The sequence below is a fragment of the Pan paniscus genome, chromosome 15 (genome assembly GCF_029289425.2).
Source record: "Pan paniscus chromosome 15, NHGRI_mPanPan1-v2.0_pri, whole genome shotgun sequence".
Classification (NCBI taxonomy): Eukaryota; Metazoa; Chordata; class Mammalia; order Primates; family Hominidae; genus Pan; species Pan paniscus.
The window spans coordinates 59477462-59498663 of record NC_073264.2 but is presented as its reverse complement, the minus strand read 5'-3'; the positions used below and the strand labels follow the sequence as shown (position 1 = coordinate 59498663).

The window sequence follows — 21202 nt, the reverse complement described above, 5'->3', positions numbered from 1 at the left end:
GTGATGAACACCTGTAGTTCCAGCTACTTGGAAGGCTGAGGTGGGAGAATCACCTGAGCCAGGGAAATAGAGGCTGCAATGAGCCATGATTGCACCCCTGCACTCAAGCCTGGGTGACAGTAGTCAAACGTAAGACCCTGTCTCAAAATAATAATAATAATAACCCTAAAGACCTCTTTTAAATGTCTGGCTTTAGGCCAGGCGCCGTGGCTTACACCTGTAATTCCAGCACTTGGGTGGCCAAGGCGGGTGGATCACTTGAGGTCAAGAGTTTGAAACCAGCCTGGCCAATGTGGTGAAACCCTGTCTCTACTAAAAAACAAAACAAACAAACAAATGTCTGGCTTTAAGAACTCAATCATCTAGTAGGATAGAAACACACATGCACAAGTAAACATTAGGTAAATTGTCAAGTAAAATAATACAGATTGAAAAGCTATCAGAGCATAAAAGAGGGCACTATTCTGGTTGTAGTGAGAAGTCAGCAAAAGCTTCATGGAAAAGTGGCTCTTGAGACACCTCTGGACAAGCAGGGCTGAGAGTGGTAGGGAACTGCTCAAACCTTGACCACCTGTCCTTTTTGCTCCTGTTCCCCTACCACTCTCAGTCCTACTTGACTCCTATCCTGCATCAGGTCTACTCTTGCCCTGGCTCATTACCTGGACCATTTCTATCAATCTCCCCTCCCCCATGTCCCTGGAACTATATACTCTCCTTATCTCTCCTTCTACTTCCCCAGCCAATTCATAATCTTCACTGGAGTTGTTTTATTGTTGCTTTCTCTGCAAAGCCTTCCCATACCACCCCTGCCTTCAAACTAGTGGGCTCTCTATCATTATCTCATTGCACACCATAACTTCATATGCTTATTATACCTGCACTTAAGAATTACATGAGTTTGGATAAGCAGAGACTGTAATAAAAAAATAATAATTACATGAGTTAACTGTTTACATCTACCATATTATTACACCGTGATTATACATTCCATGAGGAGAAGGACTTTATTCTGTCTTGTTCACCGTTGTGGCTCCTGGGCCTTAAGCTTATGCCTGGCACATAGAAGATACTAAATAAATCATCAATGAATGAATTCTGTTAATTGGTTTTATATATGGTTGAATATAGCTTTGAATGCTTTCACACTCTTGATAGCTATGTTAAATTACAGGGCTTAAGGCCGGGCGCGGTGGCTCACGCCTGTAATCCCAGCACTTTGGGAGGCTGAGGCGGGCGGATCACAAGGTCAGGAGATTGAGAACATCCTGGCTAACACGGTGAAACCCCGTCTCTACTAAAAATACAAAAAATTAGCCGGGTGTGGTGGTGGGTGCCTGTAGTCCCAGCTACTCAGGAGGCTGAAGCAGGAAAATGGCATGAACCCGGGAGGCGGAGCTTGCAATGAGTGGAGATCGCGCCACTACATTCCAGCCTGGGCAACAGAGCAAGACTCCGTCTCAAAAAAAAAAAAAAAAAAAAAAAATTACAGGGCTTATAAGAAAGGTATGTAAGCAAATTAACTGGGCAATCCACATAGATTTTCATAACTTAAAGCAATTTCATAGAAGGCATAGTATGTAGTAGTCTTTTAATATGCTAAGTGCAACCATCTTTCTTAGTGAAAGAGAGGAAAACTAGAAATTTAACACAAAATAACAAACAATAAAAGCACACAATGTCCAGCTGGGCACAATGACTCACACCTATAATCCTTGCACTTTGGGAGGCTGAGGCAGAAGGATCGCTTGAGCCCAGGAGTTCAAGACCAGCCTGGGCAACACAGCAAGACCCTGTCTCTACAAAAAATTTAAAAATTAGCCAGGTGTGGTGGCACATGCCTGTAGTCCCAGCTACTCAAGAGGCTGAGGTGGGAGGATGGCTTGAGCCCAGGAGGTCAAGGCTGAAGTGAGCTGTGTTCACACCACTACACTCCAGCCTAGGTGACAGAGCAAGACCCTGTTTCAAAAATTGAAATACATAAAAGCACGCAATGCAATACTAAAACAGAAAGCACCATAATCTTTTAAATAACTTGATTTTACAGATGGCAACTTGCATTATATTAGAGTGTCTTTATATTTTTACTTTTTTTTTTTTTAGACAGAGTCTTGCTCTGTCATCAGGTTGAAGTGCAGTGGTGTGATCTGGGCTCACTGCAACCTCTGTCTCCTGGGTTCAAGTGATTCTCCTGCCTCAGCCTCCTGAGTAGCTGGGACTATAAGCACGTGCCACCACGCCCAGCTAATTTTTGTATTTTTAGCAGAGACGGGGTTTCACCATATTGGTCAGGATGGTCTCAATCTCTTAACCTTGTGATCCGCCTGCCTCTGCCTCCCAAGATGCTGGGATTACAGGTATGAGCCACCGCACCCAGCCTATATTTTCACTTTCTTAGTTACATTTAAGAGGTATCTATTCAAAGTTTACCTAAACTCAAAATATGCTCAATATTTGAAATGTCATACTTAGTCAATATTCACTTAATTTCATAATCCTTTCCAGCCTCCAAATGAAAGGATTTTAACAGTGTGTATCTATTCAATGAATACACAGTTTTGCTCTTTGTAGCAACATCCCAATACTTCATGACCAAATTTGTATCAATTAGAAGGGACAGTACTCAAGCTGATAACTTATTTATCTCACATTTATTGAATTGCTACAGAAGGAAATCATTAAAATATTTAATGTATAAATCTAAGGTTGCCTCCTAGGTCCAACTGGATTTAAATGACACTTTTTTTTTTCATTTTTATAATTAGTAGAAATATTTTATTGTAAAGGCTGAATATACTAAAATGCTTGGTTTTGTGAAATCTGATTTTCCAACTGTAAGTTACAAGCACTTAGGAAAAAAGCAATCACTTAAATGAAAACTAAAAGTATAAAGCCTATGTTTAAAACATGGCCTTTATTAATACTGCCCACTGAGCTCCATTTTTATTTTACATTGAGATACTTCTGCTTTGCAAAGAAAAGACAGAAAAGTGCATTTTACAAGAGTACTTTTTTTGTTTTTAATTCTCTGAGAAAATGGAATCTGAATCACAAGTTCACAATGTAGTAAAATGAAATTAAGAAACAATGATTTCAGTAATGCTATGCCATCACTAGTGTTTAGCTCTGACTTTTTCTTGTAAATCAGATCCTGATATACAGTCTAGAGCATCTAGGTTATTATTCTACAGCATATTAAACACAGAAAAGGAGGTTTAAAAAAAAAACCCCTTTCAATGTACAAACATGAATTTAAAAACTGCTTTTAAAAAATCACCTTTTTACATAATGTATATGCAAAACTGCTTTAAATACATGATTTTGGAAGAATTATTTACAAAATCTATCAGTCTGTGGAACAATTCACAGACAAAGCATACATAGTTGCTTTACTTAGTTGTTGCATCTCAACTTTGGGAGATATAAATTCATTCGGCAGTATAGCAAACATAAAAACTGTGACAAAGTATCTTAAGGGCAACCAAAAATTTGATCCTCAAAACAGTTTAAATACTAGGACTGCCAAAGTTTCTAAACAAGGACATACTTTAATGATCCAGATGCCCATTTATAGTTCTATACTGTTTGATGGACTGAGACAGACTCCCTTTAACACAGGCAAGGCTGCAGGATGCAACCTCCTGTAAAAAGGACAGCTGAGAGCTATTGTCATCCAAAGAGTGAATTAACCTAGAATTTTCTTTTTTTTAATTTTATTAATATTTTAAAAAATACATAAAAATACAACATCCAATGTCTGAATAAATATATTTAACAAGTTGCAAGATAATACCTTATTTTACACAAAAATTTCAGCTTTAGAAATCTTGTTAAATAACTTCATTGTTGTTATATATTTCATTTTTGTCTTTTTGTAACAAAATAAAAACTCTGAAATTACATAGAAAAAAGACAAAATATTTTTGTCAAGGGATAAGATAGTCCACTGAAAACTTATTCACAATTCCACTGTAAACATTAATAAACATTAAAATATTTGCATAATTGTGTGCTCAAAAATCCTATAAAAAGTGGAAGACTTATTACAACTGTAGTTTTCAGTCAACTACACTTCCTTTCACAATTTATTTTGTCCCATTTACACCTTTAATCCTGGGCACACTGCTGAACATATACTTTGGCAGTTCTAAATAGCAAGTGCTTCCACAAAAATAAAAAAAACAACGATAATGAAAAAAAACACAACATAAACCCCCTACTCACCAAGTGTTCAAATACATCTTAGTGAAAGTGCAGCAGTAACTATTCAGCTGGGTAATATTTTGATGTTTATCATGTGCACTTGCTTGTCTACGATTTCTGTAACACCTGAAAGCTTTATTATACAAATTCAAATTTGCTAAGTGCCCTTTGTTCTATATCACAACAAACGAAAAACAAAAGTAAAGAGGAAAAATTATGACAAATATGGCAGGCTGCTTAACCTTCACTTATTAATCAGCTTATTTTTTGCAACAAGAAAAAAGAAGAGAGAGGGGAATAGATACAATCCAGCCTGGAAAAGTATACAGGATATACTTAGCAATGTCAAACCAGTTGAGTGCTTTCTGTGGTTGTAATTCAGGGTTTGGGGATTTATGTCCATGGCAGCAAACTGCTGGGAAGGTAGAGAAAATGTTTATCACCTGCATTCTACAGCAAGTACATTTTGTGGGGGAGATGATGATGAGGGACTCATTCCAGTGTCTGATGAAGCAGATGACATGGAGGCTCCCGCATGAGACACTGTGGAATCAAAACAACTATGTTAGATCCAAAAACTGTTACACAAAGATACCCAGCTAACAGCAAATTAGAAATAAAATTCTTAACATTATTCACCTTAATCACAGGCCTCTTATATGTCACATGAAGGAGTAACAAATTGTCAGCAAAAATTTTGTTTGGCTCAATTAAGTGGAGTTAGTCTTTGGTCAGTTAAGCACTACTCAACACTTAAAAATACATCATAAAATGTAAAGATTAAAGAGACAAAAACTCTTAAACCTCTAGTTGGGAGATCCCATGAAGGAACTTGGCTCAATCAGAAACAAGGTCAACCTGAGATAAACATGGAACCATATGGAATTTCTGCTTTATCTATGGGTCATAGGACCGTAAGAGAATTAATTTAACTCAGAGGATTTCCTCTGACAGGTATCAGAATCATGGAGATCAGGATCAAAGTAATGATGTGTGATAAGCAAAAAGTCCTCAAATGGTTTTAACATAATTTTCTCCAGGAGGACATAACACAGATTAGGGATCGGTACTCTGAGCATTAGGTGTTTTGCCACTTTTTAAGTTCTTTGCTTTTATCTTATCTTTCCTTGCAATACTCTTGTCTTCTGCCTTTCTTTGCCTGATTGTTCCTATTTTATTTAAAATTTTAATTTTTGTTTATTCAAGTATCATGACAACCTCTGGGGCTCAAGCGACCCTCCTGCCTCAGCCTTCCAACTAGCTAAGACATGCCACTGTACCCAGCTAATTTTTAAATTTTTTGTAGAGATGGGATTTCACTACGTTGCCCAGGCTGGTCTCAAACTCCTGGACTCAAGTGATCTTCCTGCTCCAGCCTCCCAAAGTGCTGGAATTATAAGCGTGAGCCCCATGCCCAGGCAACAAATTCTTACATGTATGCTACAAATCACTCAAATCTCAATTTAATAACTCATTATAAAAACATAAGCAAATAAAAATGGGGAAAAGACTATAATAAGCTGGGCATGTTGGCTCATGCCTATAATCTCAGCACTTTGGGAGGCCAAAGCAAAAGGACTGCTTTAGAACAGGGGTTCCAGACCAGCCTGAGCCACATAGTGAGAATATGCCTCTACAAAAAAAACTAAAAAATTAGCTGGGTGTGGTGGCAGGCACCTGTGGTACCAGCTACTCGGGAGGCTGAGGTGGGAGTCGCTTGAGCCCAAGAGTCTGAGGCTGCAGTAAGCCGTGATCATGCCACTGCACTCCAGTCTGGGTGCCAGAGCCTGTCCCCCCCGACAACAAAAAAGATGGTAATAAAAAAATCTTTTTGGCTGGGCGCTGTGGCTCATGCCTGTAATTCCAACACTTTGGGAGGACGAGGTGGGCGGATTACTTGGGATCAGGAGTTGGAGACCAGCCTGGTCAACATGGTGAAACCCCATCTCTACTAAAAATACAAAAATTAGCCAGGCATGGTGGCGGGCACCTGTAATCCCAGCTACCCGGGAGGCTGAGGCAGGAAAATGGCTTGAACCCGGGAGGCGGAGGCTGCAGTGAGCCAAGACTGTGCCATTGCACTCCAGCCTGGGCAACAAGAGTGAAACTCCGTCTCAACAAAAAGAAAATCTTTTTAATTGTCTGAAATGTATGTCACCTTTAGGAAACTGACCCCAGAGCAAGTGGTGGGTTCTTTGAAGAAATTTTAATTTGCTAATTTGTTCTTTTCTTCTTTTGATATTCAAAAGTTCTGTAAAGACTTCTTGCTATTTACAGTTTTTAAAAGAAAAGGATGAACATGAGAAGTCTGATCTCTTTCCATTTGCTCCATCCTGTTCCTATTTCTAGGAATTAAAATTGCTGGACTTGGAGCACAATGGTCAAGGCCACACATGACACGTCACTCTACCACAAAGTCATCCACTAAATCTCTACTAGAGGCAGAAAACTTCTCTCAACATGATCAACCCTATCAGGTAATTTACCTTTTATTTGGTTTTTAAGAGACATCCCTTCTGGAGCTTCCCCCTCCTGTTCCATCCTACTCCTGGAATAGTTGCTTTCTAGGTCTGCTATGCAGTGGTCATCCTAGAGCTTCCATTCACCATCACCTTCAGATATTCCTTCACTATTTTCCTATGTAGGATTCCTTGTTTGCCAGTCCCATGTCTTCTTAGCTTGGCTTCTAGTTTCTAGTACTACCATTGAGAAATCGGATGTAAGACTCTTGATGCTGTTCTGAGATCCATTTCTTTTTATATATGTATCTTTATATGGTAAATTTTTAGAATCTACTTTTTTTTTTTTTTTTTTTTGAGACAGACTCTCACTCTGTCACCCAGGCTGGAGTGCACTGGCGCGATCTCGGTGCTCACTTCCGGGTTCAAGTGATCCTCAAGCCTCAGCCTCCTGAGTGGCTGGGATTACAGGCATCTGCCACCATGCCCAGCTGACTTTTGTAGTTTTAGTAGAGACGGGGTTTTGTCATGTTGGCCAGGTTGGTCTTAAACTCCTGGCCTCCAGTGATCTGCCTGCCTCTGCCTCCCAAAATGCTGGGATTACAGGCGTGAGCCGCTGTGCCAGGCCTACAATGTACTCTTTATCCACAGGATTCTGAAATTTCATATGCTTTGGTGATTTTCACCCCCATTATTTATAGAGGGCACAGTGAGTCCTTTTCTAACTCATATCCTTCAGTTCTAGAATTTTAAAAATATCTTTGATGACAACTTCCTCTTGTTTATTCAACTCTCCTTCTAGAAATTCTATGATTCAGAAGTTGGATCTCCTCGTCAGATTCCATATTTCTCTTATTTCTTCTCTCCTATTGTCTTTTTGACCCTCTAGTGGAATTTCTTTAGCTTCACTGCCTTATTATTTTTTTTAAATTCCTGCTATCATATTTTAAAGATATCCTTCTTGTTCTCTGAATTTTTAAAATAGTTATTATGCTTTTGTTTCAAGGTGGCAATCTCTTTCCCTTTATCTCTGGATACAAATTGAACATCCCTAATCCAAAAATCCAAAATCTGAAACTTTTGAGCACCAACGTGGTGCCACAAGTGGAAAATTCCACACATAAGCACTTACCACAAACTCTGTTTCATGCACAAAATTATTTATTATAAAATTACCTTCAGGCTATGTGTATAAAGTGTCTATGAAACATAAATGAATTTTGTGTTTAGACTTGGGTCCCATCACCAAGATATTTCATTATGTACAAATATTCCAAAATCTGAAAAAAACAAAAAACCCAAACACTTCTAGACCCAAGCATTTCAAATAAAGGATACTCAACTTGGATTAACTATTAAGAATAGTTTTGTCCTATTTTTTTTTAATATGGTACATTATCTATTTTTTTCTTCCAGTTCCTTTTTATTCTCCTTTTTCTACTTTGGCTTCTGCCTTTATGTAGGGGCTTTCCTCAAATGTCTGGTCATGTGGCTTCCATATTTAACATTAAAAAGCTGACTGAAAGCTGTATATGAGCATCAGGGCTTTTAAATACAGAAAATGCACATGTAGTGATTGGCAAGGATCTTGATTTTTGTTTCAGGAACATCCAAATAGTAGGTAATTTTTCTTGGGCTGGTCATTTTCTTTAGAAGAATCTTCCAATCTCCTCCCAGGAATAAGCATAAGCTTGGCTGCCAGCTTTCAGGAAGCCAAGAGGATTAGGCCTTGAGTTAGAAGAGGGACAGCAATCTAACTATTCAGTATGCAAACTTTCACTCCATCCATTATTTTGGTTTAGCACTTAATCATTACCCTCAGCTGTGGCTGGTGCCCCCAAGTCTACAGGCCTACTGATTTCCTCATTCTCTTTTAAGTTAATCTATTTTCTGCTTGAGTTGGGGGTGAGGTAGACTTGCTTCACAGATGGGAAGAAGAGATCCAATTTCTCTTTCCATTTTCAACCAATCCCATTTTTCAGCATCGTCCCATATCCCTTCTGAAAGCTTTTCTGGGGTTACATGGTATTAATTGGCTTGCTTCTTGTTGTTTTGTCCCACTACAAGGACAAGCAAGCTTAGTTTCAGCATTATCTCATCTGCTGGGACAGTTACAGTAGTCCATCTGTTATGCAGCTTCCAAAAGATATACTGTTGACATTTCTTGTCTGTTGTGGTCATTCTCTTGTCCTTTTGAGTTTAGGGCTTTTAATTTCCTTTACTGTTATTTTAGCAGGGCTTAGGGATGGACTGTAGATGGACATGTTCATGTTTAACTGGAAGTCAATCCTACAACCCCTGAAGGGCTAGCTCAGACACTACTCCCTCTCTCTGACTACTCCAAAGTAACCTCTCCTTCCACTAACTCTTGTACTTGTTAATATCATTCTCAGGGTACACACTGTTCCACTAGATATTAAGATCTTTGAGAAGAAAGTCTGTATCTAACTCATTTCTGTACTTCCGCCACCTGGCAGAGTGCCTGGCACATGGCATGTGCTCTTTAAAGTTGCTGAGCTGCACTATCTTATATTTTAGTTGCTTAGGAAATGATTTATAATCCCAACAAGATAATCTCCTTGAGAATAAGCCTTACGTCTCATTCATTTTGGTGAACCCCATAACAAATACAGTGCCTGTTAATAGATGCCAATAAATGTTTGAGCAAAGAGTGAATTTCAGAAGGACTATGCTCTACCTGAGAATCCATCACATTTAGTACAATCACACATTTTGGAAAACAGTTCATACTCCCTTTTAAGGGTGTCATTCTGATTAACTCAGTTGCTGACCTACTCATTTCAACAATAGAAAACACTAGGAATTTAAAAACAGCAATTAATGAATGTGTACTGTATTCAAAGAGTATCAAATTTAAATCTTCTAAAATGATAGGATATAGTTTTGAAATATAAGGGGAGAAAAATTATAATAAAATTACCTTCCCTGTCTTTCTTTTTTAATCTTTTTCTCCTCCTGTCTATGGTTGCAACTTCAGACTTCAGAGACATATAATATTTTCTGATTTCCTGTAGTTTTTCTTGGAGAAATGAGATTCTCTCTGTACTGTTCATATTATCTAATTCATCTAAAAGGGGGGAAAAAGTTAATTTGGATTTTAAAATAATTCTGTGAGAAAAATGATGACAATTCTATCAAACGTCTAACTCATAAATCAACAAAAGCTTTAGTTTATTAAAATCTACTACAGTAAGCTGAATAAGACTGTAAACAGGGAAGTCGTGAATTATATTCATGATTAAGAATTATTTTTAGATCCCAAATTTTCTATACTAAACATTACTTAAATGATCAGAAAAACATAAGAAAACATCAACACAAACTAACCCTGACCTATCTATAATTATAGTTATCAGAATAGTTTCCCTGTATTGACATTTTCTTCACTACTACTAGTTACATAATAGAAATAACTACTGGTTATTTCTAATTGTTAGTGCTACAAAGGGCACTTCAATTTCACTGATTTATATAAATCATACATGGCTTCTTAATGGAGACCTTCCTGTAAATCAATATTTATCAAGTCAGTTTTATGAAAAGACACAGATTTATACTTAAGACAACATGTGGTGATTCTTGCTAAGGCAATATTTGGAATATCTAAATAGTTAACATTATTCCTTATTTTATTAACATTAATCCAAGTTGATATTTTAAGATCTATTCCACTTTACAGTATTCATCTATCAAGTTTTCTATAAGCTTCTTACTGAGCTGAAAGCTCCATTTATATGTCCTAGGGGATGAATTCGGATGTTTTTCTCTGTGTTTATCTTTCTCTCCATCTTTGATGTGCGGGGATATTCTTGCAGGAGATCGTGCAAGTTTCTGTGGCTTAGATACATTAAGATGCTTTACTGGGGTACATTTACTTGAATTGTCTAGGACAGGAAGATCTTCACTATCACTGCTTTGTCCTATAAATAATAAAAAAGATTGACTCAGATTATAAATAAAATTCTTAAATATCAAAATGCAACAGACCTAACAATTACATTTCTTGGTATCCTACAGAAATACGTGCACAAATGCACAAAGTTTATAACAATATAAAAACAACAAAAAAACCTAAATGCTCACCAACGGGGAAATGGTTAAAAATGATAAACTATTGAATACTTTCCTAAAGTTGTTAAAAAGAATGAGCTAGAGTTCCTAAGAATAAAAATGGCAAAATATCTAGTATAATACTGTTAAATGAAAATGCAGTTATAAAACAATATAGTATTGCTCCATTTATGTTTAAAACAAGCCAACAAACTGCTAAAAATACTAACACTATACAAAAGCTAGCATTGAAAGACACCAACCTGTTCCATTCTTTTCATTTTTGGCTGCAGCACTTGTTCGCTTTGGGGTACGCTTTTGCTTTTTTGCCATTAATCCACTATTTCCATCACTTGGCCTCTTCTGACCTGAAATAAGGGGAAAGAGAGAATGTTGAAAAAAAAAAAAAAGAGCAAGTATATTATTCAACAGACTACACTGACATTTCTTTCTTTTTAATAAGAAAAGAAGAGAGAAAAGAAAAAGAAAGTACTTTACAGATCAACAGTACCTGAAACTCAACAGTTTTGATTTTTGGTTTCATATAAACACTTACTTTTCCCTAGAAAGTCCTTACCCTTCTCTCTGCTCTCTCTCTCTTGTACAATTATACTACAGGTACCAGAGGCAACATTAGTTTCAAATCCATTTGCCGATTCCCTCTCACAGAGACCTTCTTGAGATTCTTCAGCAATACTATCAACTTCAATTGTTATATCACTCTCACTTTTTACGCTTCGAGACTCATCTTGACTAAGAGTAAGTGGTGAAGCTACTGAAAAGTTATGTTGGACTACAGGAGGTAGGGCAGGTGGAATAGAAACAAGAGAGTTAGACTCAGAGCTTTCAACTGCTACATCCTCAATGCTGGTCTTATCCTTTTCATCCAAATCATCCAAATCTACTTCATGGCAAACCAAGGTTTCAGGCCCGATCAGAGGCATTGCATCCTCATCTTCTTTTAGTGGAATATTTACAGTTTCTTCAGCTGGACTATCAAATCTTTCACTAGTCAGTTGTTGGATGCATTGGTTTGACTCTGCTATCAATGATGGCATTCCTTCATTTTCTCTTTCAAAGTGCTGTTCAAAATTTAAGTTTTTCATTCCCTCAGATCCAATACAATCACTGGTCCTTTCTTGAGATACAGTATTTGTCATTTCCATTCCATTCTCAATTCTTATTTTTTTCTCTGGCGATGATTGTCCTAGTATTTTCCGTTTCAACTTCTTTTCTTTCACACATTGGTCAATTTCATCTTCTGTAGCAGAAGAAAAGTTTTTATTGTCTAATGAAGACAATTCAAGACTACGAGCTTCTATATGAGGTTCACTTCCTGCTTCATTCTGGCCAAATGATGAAATCTTTATAATTTCTAAAGAAAGATCTTTTGTCTTGCTTCGTCTTCCCTTTCCTTTTGGAGATTTTTCGGCTTCTTTCTTAACTTCTTCTGCTTTTTCCATTTTGTTCCCAAAAATCTGTACTATTTGTTCATTCTCTCCAACTTCTAACTTCAGGGTTTCTAAAGGCTGCATTTGAGTCCTATCATTTTCTTTTAATATATGTGCAGAAATCTTTGGATTTTCTTCATCTAGCTTATCATCATTCAAATTTTCATTTTTTTCTAGTTCATCTTTAAGAGAAAGTTCTTCATTTATTAAATTCTTTTCTAAAGCATCTTCTGTTTCACTATCAGATGAACAAGAGTCTGTAAGAGGAAATATTATTATATTATACAGGTTTTTATATTACCAATGTAATTTTACAATAAAAATATTACCAAAAATAACAATAAAAATCTTTAATCATGTACCTCTGAATACCTCCCTGTAGAAATTTCTGAAATAAAACAAATCGTAACATTTGTGCCAAGAATTTGAGGGGGAGGGGAAACTAAGCTCCAAGCAAAAATATATTACGTTGCATATTACTAACTCAAATCTATATGAAAAGCTATTTTGCAACATTCCCCAGTATCATATTTAGGTACAATAGTCCTTAAAAAAGATCAAAGGATTAGTACCTAGACATCCTAGACATGAAGTTAATTTGTTAAGTGGTTTGAGATAGTATCTAGGAGGGACAGGTGATGGGCATTTTGTACCCTAAGAAAGGAATATGACATTCTACTTAAAATAACTGTGGAAAGAAAAGGTTTTTTCTTTTCTTTTCTTTTTTTTTGAGACATAGTCTCACTTGGTTGCCCAGGCTAGAGTGCAGTGGCGTGATCTCAGCTCACTGCAAGCTCCGCCTCCTGGGTTCAAGCATTTCTCCTGCCTCAGCCTCCTGAGGAGCTGGGATAGGCGCAGGCTACCACGCCCGGCTAATTTTTGTATTTTAGTAGAGATGGGGTTTTGCTATGTTGGCCAGGCTGGTCTCAAACTCCTGACCTCAAGTGATCCGCCCACCTCAGCCTCCCAAAGTGCTGGGATTATAGGCATGAGCCACTGTGCCCAGCAAGAAAAGTTTTTAAAATGGGCAATTGGAATCCTCAAAACTTTAAATATTCTTAACAGACAAGAAAGTACAGGAAACAAAAATTGTTCCCTGTAAGGGAACTTGTAAAATAATAAAGTAGGGTTCTAAGACTGTATAGGATCTAAAAAATATAAAAATATTGTCCACATGGTGCTCAAATCCTCAAGAAGTTCAAAACTGCAAACATGAATTTTTTAGTGAAAAGGTGTATACAGTTTTATTTTGTGGTTTTATCATAAACAGAATGTAGAATTCATTTTCACGTTTTAAAAAATCCCTTTCAGTGGTAGTTTAATAAGGCTGGTATGTAGTTGTATAGACTGGACACTGCACACAGGTATGCCTTCTAAGAGGGTACCTTTCACTTTGTGGACATCTTAAACATTTGTCAGCAGATGGCAGTAAAGAGGAAGGATGTCCTTTTATAATTTGCACACAAGCACCATATGGACTAATAGCAAACATGTAGTTCAGTATAGCTTTTTTCTTGAAAGAAGAGAAATTTTTATATAAGACAACCATTTAAAATTTCTTTTTTGGTGGCCGGGCACAGTGGCTCACACCTGTAATTCCAGCACTTCAGGACGCTGAGGCGGGCACATCACTTGAGGTCAAGAGTGCGAGACCAGCGTGGCTAACATAGTAAAACCCTATTGCTGCTAAAAATACAAAAATTATCCAGGTATGGTGGTGCACACCTGTGGTCCCAGCTACTTGGGAGACTGAGGTGGGAAAACTGCTTGAACCCAGGAGGTGGAGGTTGCAGGGAGCTGAGATTGCGCCACTATACTCCAGCCTGGGCAACAGAGTGAGGTGGGGTCTTGCTCTGCTACCCAGGCTGGAGTGCAGTGATGTGATTACACCTGCTGCAGCCTTGACCTCCCAGACTCAAGCAATCCTCCCACCTCAGCCTCCTGAGTAGCTGGGACCACAGGTGCACACCACCATGCCTGGCTAATTTTTAAATTTTTTTGTAAAGATGGGGTCTCACTATGGTGCCCTGGCTGGTCTGGAACTCCTGGGCTCAAGTGATCCTTTTGCCTCAGCCTCCCAAGGTGCTGGGATTACAGGCATGAACCACTGCGCTCAGCCTAAAATTTCTTAATTACATTTAAAAGTATACAGAGGTAGAAAAGTGGGGGAAACGAGTACAAGCAGAATAAAATATGTTCACCTATACTCATTATAAAACATGCCTGCACCACAGTAGTCTGTGTTCTCTTAGAACCACATGGTCTCAGCTTTGCTGAAAGATCCCAGATGAACAGCATTGAATTTATAGGATACACTGGTATAGGCTTTGAGGGAAAGTGTAGCACACATTAGGATGCATGGATTGTCAAGTCACCTTCTATTAAAATATATTATTTTCAAGATACTTATGAGAAAAAGTATTCCTAAATGAAAACATCACTAAATTTTAGATAAAAATGATACAGCAAAATATTTTCTTCAAATCAAATTTTATAGTTTAAATCATATGAGATTAAAATCCTAGGTGATTTACACGTTGAACACCCCTAGTCCAAAAACCTGAAATCCAAAATGCTGCAAATTCCACAACTTTTTGGGCACCAACATGACACCACAAGTAAAAAATTCCAGACCTGACCTCATGGGACACATTGCATCCAAACACAGGTGCACAACAGTTTCTTCAGCAACCCCAAGCTAGTGTATGGGTAACCTTTTAATGAAAACACAGCATCGTAGGTGGAGACTGAAAGCCTGCTGTTTGTTTTCGCTGTTGTTTAGCAGCTGATACGGGTATTCTAGTGATGCTACCTTGCTGCTTAGTTTCCCCACACACACTATTTTTCCACTGTATTAATTGTAAGTCATATGTTTTACTGTTATGTAATTATGTGTGAATAAGTGTAAGAAAATTGCTTATCAGTAGCTGGCATATAAATTCAGAGTCAAGAATAACAGTGATGCCAAACAATCACAGACTGTTCACATGGGTGGCTGAGACAATTATACCTGTGATTTCTGATGGTTCAAATAACACAATCTTTATTTCATGAACAAAACTATTAAAAATATGGTATAAAATTACTTTCAGGCTATGTGTATAAGGTGTATATGAAACACTAATTTTCATGTTTAGACTTGGGTCCTATCCCTAGGATATCTCATTATGTATATGCAATATTAAAAAAAAATCAAAAACCAAAAACACTTCTAGTCCCAAGCATTTTGGGCAAGGGATACTCAACCTGTACTGTGAATATTTCACACAATGGAAGTTTTATTATTTATGTTATTGATTTTTGTTAAAGTCAGCCATCCTCAAAATTGAGCACCTTCCATTCCATTTGACAGAGGTGAGCTGTCTGGTATATTGCTGCGAGCACTTCTGGTACCTGATTTTCCTTCACTGTTTGCTGTCTTAGATAAGCCATACGGCATGTTTGATGAAAGGGTTGATTTTAAAGGAGGTCGTCCCCGTTTTGACTTCTGCCTCTCCTCATCTCTCTTTTCGTCCTTTTCACTATCTTCTTTATTCTGGGCAACAACAACAAAATGTATGAGAAGGGCCAATGCTTTACGAAAAATGAACATTCTACTTATCCAAAGAAAACTACATCTCAAAAAAGGTTTGATATTTTATACGTCACTTCCTAGTCTGTGCTTACAGAAGAATCAAGAAGAGTTTTCTGGCTGGTCTGAGAGGTTATCAGAACTTATTAACATTAGTGTCACTGAAATTGGTATATAATCCTCCACTGCTGAATTTCTAACATATTTTGTATTTATGTAAATACAATATTGTACAATTTGTAATACTGCAATTATATTGTGATGGTCAGTTAGAGCATTAGAAGGCTATACAACTATTCCGCACTCCCCGCTGTTCCCTACTATCCCCTGCAGAAAGGAAAGATATCTATCATCCAGTAGACAAAACAATGGGCAAATCTCTACAGCAAAGCTTGACAACTGAGGATGTGGGTGAGGGTACAATTGGCCAGTATATATGTGTTTTAAAATTTTAGTATTGGCTTCTAGCATTTAAAAGTCAAATTTCACATTTTAAGAAAGATAGTGGTCTTGAAAAATCCTAAAATCTGGCAACCCTGGGTCTGCATTCCCACAGCAGAGTGGTTAGTTCCATTCCGTCTAAATGAGGAATGTGACCTCTCGTTTGTCACGGTTCGTCCTACTTTATCCTTCTCCTATAAAGCCTCTAAAGGAATTTGAGTTTGAAAGTCATGCCCTAGGGGTTGCTGGTTTTCACCTTTGCTGAAACAATGTGGTAATGTGTTAGTTTTAAGCTCCTGGGTTATAAAGAGAAAATCACAATTATCTTTCCAGAATCAAGATTTTTTTTTTTTTTTTTTTTGAGATGGAGTCTTGATCTGTCGCCCAGGCTGGAGCGCAGTGGCGCGATCTTGGCTCACTGCAAGCTCCGCCTCCTGGGTTCACACCATTCTCCTGCCTCAGCCTCCCGAGTAGCTGGGACTACAGGCGCCGGCCACCACGACCGGCTAATTTTTTCTATATTTAGTAGAGATGGGGTTTCACCGTGTTAGCCAGGATGGTCTTGATCTCCTGACCTCGTGATCTGCCCGCCTCGGCCTCCCAAAGTGCTGGCATTACAGGCATGAGCCACCACGCCCGGCCAAGATGATTATTACAATAAGATTTATTAAACAAACACAATATCGTATATGCATATTACTAAGCAAAAGAAGCCAATCTAAAAAGGCTATATGGTGTATGATTCCAATTATATGATATTCTCAAAAAGGCAAAAACTATGGAGAGAGAAAAAGTCTGTAGTTGTCAGGGGTTGGGGTGGGGGTAAGAATAAGCAGAACATAAAGGATTTTTAGGGCAGTAAAGCTACTCTGTATGATACTATAGTGATGGATCCATGTCATTATATATTTGTCAAAACCTATAGAATATACAACACCAACAGTGAACCCTAATGTAAACGATGGACTCTGAGTGACAATAATGTGTCAATGTAGGCACATCAGTTGTAACAAACATCCCACTCTGGTGGGGGATGTTGACAATCTGGGAAGGCTATGCATGCATGGGGCAGAGAGTATATGGGAGGTCTATATACCTTGCTCTCAATCTTGGTATAAACCTAAAACTGTTCTTAAAGTCTTAAAAAACACACAATACAATTTGGATAATTCCTATACATATTATAAAGGACAGAAATCTACAAACGTACTTTAGCTTTTTTCTTCTGTTTTTTCTTTGGTCCACCTTTGTCCAAAGGCCAGATTATCCTGTCAGCCTTCACCCACTCATCATACCTTAAAAAAAAAAAAAAAAAAAAAAAAGTTTGTACAAACTTTAAACATTATAACCTTTTTGAAATGTATTCACCAAATGAAAACAACAGTGAGACAGATTAAATAGTTTGTTCTTAGTGTTGGCAAGAATATGAAGGGCACAGGGGCTGGTTTGCTGGTAACATGTGCCAGTAACTGTAGTAGGTATTTTGTATACTCACTAGGGAAAGGCAAGAGGATTTCTTAAGAGTTAACAGGTTTAGAGGGAGAGTTTTGGAAAGCAAACTCTAGATTCAAGACAATCTGAACTGTTTTGTTTTCCACAGCTTTTACAGACCTGAGCTTATAATCAGATCTGCACTAGAATTCGTGCTATTGAATGAATAATAGAAAGCTAAGTCAGATAAATTCAAATTTGCAAGGTGATCAGTTTCAGGTTATTTTATCAAGTTATTTTATCAAGTCCATTTCAACTTCCTTTTCCTCCTCAACACTCTCTCTAGTATTTCCAATAAAATCTTCTTCTGAACTACATTGCCTTTAGGATTCTGAAATTTTTTAGAGATATCTGTATTTCACCTACTTTATCTAAGTTTATTCTGTTTAGCTCAAGTTGAAAACTCATTTCCCCTAAACATTTACTTAAAAATTTATTTTTAAATTTATTTTAAATTTTATTTTTATTTTTGGGGGGATAGTTTCAATGTTGTCACCCAGGCTGGCATGCAGTGGTGCCATCTCGGCTCACTGGAACCTCTGCCTCCTGGGTTCAAGTGATTCTCATGCCTCAGCCTCCCAATATCTGGGATTACAGGTGCCTGCCACCACACCCCGCTAATTTTTTATTTTTCGTAGAGACGGGGTTTCGCCATGTTGGCCATGCTGGTCTCGAACTCCTGACCTCAGGTGACCTGCTCACCTCAGTCTCCCAAAGTGCTGGGATTATAGGAGTGAGCCACTGGACCCAGCAATTTTTTTAGAGAGGGTCTCACCCTGTTGCCCAGGATGGAGTGCAGAGGCATGATCTCCTGGGCTCAGATGATCCTCCCACCTCAGCCTCCTGAGTAGCTGAGACCACGGATGTACACCATTGCACCAAGCTAATTTTTGTATTTTTTATAGAGACGGGTTTTGCCATGTTGCCCAGGCTGGTCTTGAATTCCGGAGCTCAAGTGATCTGCCCACCTCAGCCTCCCAAAGTGCTAGGATTACAGGCATGAGCCATTGCACCTGGCCTTCTCAAATGATTACTATCACTTTTGAATGTCTATAGTCCAAGTGACTAATCAGGGGCAAATAAGAAATTAAGCTTTCTAGAACTAAATAACAGTTTTTACATTATCTAAATATACAAGTATTTACAGAATTAAGTCAAAATCTAAAAAATGTACAGTTAAGTAAAGAAACAACAGGCAGTCCTTGCTTTAGACCAGGAAACTAGGCCACAATGGAAGAAGAAGAATTGTCTTGGGCCACACATAAAATAACACTAACACTAATGATAGCTGATGAGCTTAAAAAAAAAAAAAAAAAAAAAAAAAAAAAAAACCCACGCAAAAAAATAAAAAAAATCTCATGTTTTAAGAAAGTTTATGAATTTGTGTTGGGCCACATTCCAGGCCATGCTGGGCTGCGTATGGCCTGTGGGCCACAGGTTGGACAAACTTGTTTTAGACTGTAGCGTGTTAATAGAAACTCATGTATCTGGAAACCATATTCTTGCTTTGTAAGCCAGTTACCATGGAGATGTACAAAGTAAGGACATGGTTCCTTTATGCATGTATTTCAGTTGACATGGTACCATGACTACCTATACAGATGCTCCTTTACTTATGATGCAATTATGTCCTGATAAACTCATCACAAATTGAAAATATCCTGTCAAAAAATGCATTTAATACATCTAGCCTACTGAACATCACAGCTTAGCTTAGCCTACCTTAAACATGCTCAGAACACTCATATTAGCCTAGAGTTGAGCAAAATCAACTAACACAAAGTCTATTCTATAATAAAGTCTTAAATATCTCATGTAATTTATTGAATACACTGTATAGTACTGGTTGATTAGTCTCATGATTTCTTAGCTGTTTGCTGTGGCTGCACAGTCTGATGAGAGAGTATCATACTGCATATCGCTAGACCAGGAAAAAAAATCCAAATTTAGGCCGGGCGCAGTGGCTCACGCCTGTAATCCCAACACTTTGGGAGGCCGAGGCGGGCAATCACAAGGTCAAGAGATCGAGACCATCCTGGCCAACATGGTGAAACCCTGTCTCTACTAAAAATACAAAAATTAGCTGGGCATTGTGGCGTGCATCTGTAGTCCCAGCTACTTGGGAGGCTGAGGCAGGAGAATCGCTTGAACCCAGGAGGCGGAGGTTGCAGTGAGCCCAGATCGCACCACTGCACTCCAGCCTGGCGACAGAGCAAGACTCCGTCTTAAAAAAAAAAAAAAAAAAAAAAAAAATCAAAATTAAAAATTCCATGGCTTCTGAATGCATATAGCTTTTGAACCATTTTAAATTAAAAAAAAAATTGAAGTTGAACCACTGTAAGTTAGGAACTGCCTGTACTATGATTTGAAAACTATCTCTCACTCATTAACCCAGTATCTAGTTTCTAAAACGAGACTGGCTATGAGCATCATATTAGGCTTTTAAACATCTGTACTTTATTAACTTATATGGAAATGTTTATTCATTTGAACATTTACTGAGGGCCTACTAGTATGCACTGTATCAGGAAGTATGTAGAGAATAAACATGGCCAATGTTCTCATGCAACCCATAATCTGTTATAAAAGATAGACATATAGTAAAATCAAGTATAGTCTGGTAAGTGCAATATGTATCTGATCCAGGGCTAACAAAGGGATAACTCTATCCAATTCCATAGGCGGTATCAGACAACCAAGAAGCACAGGCCTGATTTTTAGTGTACTTGGTCCTGGCGACACTGGACAAAGCAATATATCATGTAGGTACTTCTAGCACTAATATTGCTAACAAAGGATAGTCCCAGGATTTCTCAATGAGAGACCAGGACTCTTCTCACACTTCTTACACTTGCAGATACTCCCTTTCAGGAGTCTGGCTAAATTCGTTAGGAACCATGGTGGCTTCATCTCAATTGAACAGGCCAGAATTATACCAGCTTTTAGGAGTAGAGAAGAACAACGAAAAACCATGAACCAGGAGAGTACCAGTTAGGTAATTAATTAGAGAGATGACTAATCCAAAACCTGAGCGTATAATAAAATGACTGCTGAGAAGAGTCATAAAGTAAAACATTAAAAAAATGAGAAAGAAAGATAGGGGAAATTCTAGAAAGCAGAACACAGACATATACAGATGTGAAACAGGAGTGGATAGTTGTGAACTAAAGAATCTGAGGAAGAAAGAAGGCTATCATGTGATGCAACTGGAAATATAATGACTGAAAGTTGGTATGATATATTCCTTTTCCCCTGAATTCAATAACACATTGTAAAGAAAAGAAAACAGTTAACATTCATGGAGCACTAAGTGCCAGGCATGGTTCTAAGCATTTACATCTGAATACAAATATTATCACTACAGTAGTCCCTGCTTAGCCACAGCATAGTTCAATTACCCATGATCCAAAAATATTAAGATATTTTGAGAGAAAGACCACATTCATATAACTTTTATTACAATACAGTTATAATTGCTCTATTTTATTAGTGTTGTTAATCTCTTACTGTGCTTAATT

The 21202-nt window shown here is 37.8% G+C and overlaps 1 protein-coding gene across 5 annotated transcripts in view; it reads right to left on the bottom strand.

Moving 5' to 3' along the window:
- Positions 1 to 2892: 2892 nt before the first annotated feature.
- ARID4A (AT-rich interaction domain 4A) overlaps positions 2893 to 21202 on the bottom strand; it is a 75372-nt gene continuing 57062 nt past the window's right edge. For 2 of the 5 annotated variants that reach the window (XM_008957013.5, XM_034937622.3), the window contains exons 18-24: positions 17404 to 17488; positions 15515 to 15716; positions 11308 to 12438; positions 10994 to 11098; positions 10394 to 10600; positions 9601 to 9747; positions 2893 to 4743 (exon numbers count right to left, since the gene is read on the bottom strand). In XM_008957013.5, the coding sequence (XP_008955261.1) occupies positions 4640 to 4743; positions 9601 to 9747; positions 10394 to 10600; positions 10994 to 11098; positions 11308 to 12438; positions 15515 to 15716; positions 17404 to 17488 (1981 nt within the window). In that variant the 3' untranslated portion in view covers positions 2893 to 4639. The remainder of the gene's footprint in view (positions 4744 to 9600; positions 9748 to 10393; positions 10601 to 10993; positions 11099 to 11307; positions 12439 to 15514; positions 15717 to 17403; positions 17489 to 21202) is intronic. The other 3 variants (XM_003831659.6, XM_034937623.3, XM_034937624.3) reach the window with 3 other exon arrangements.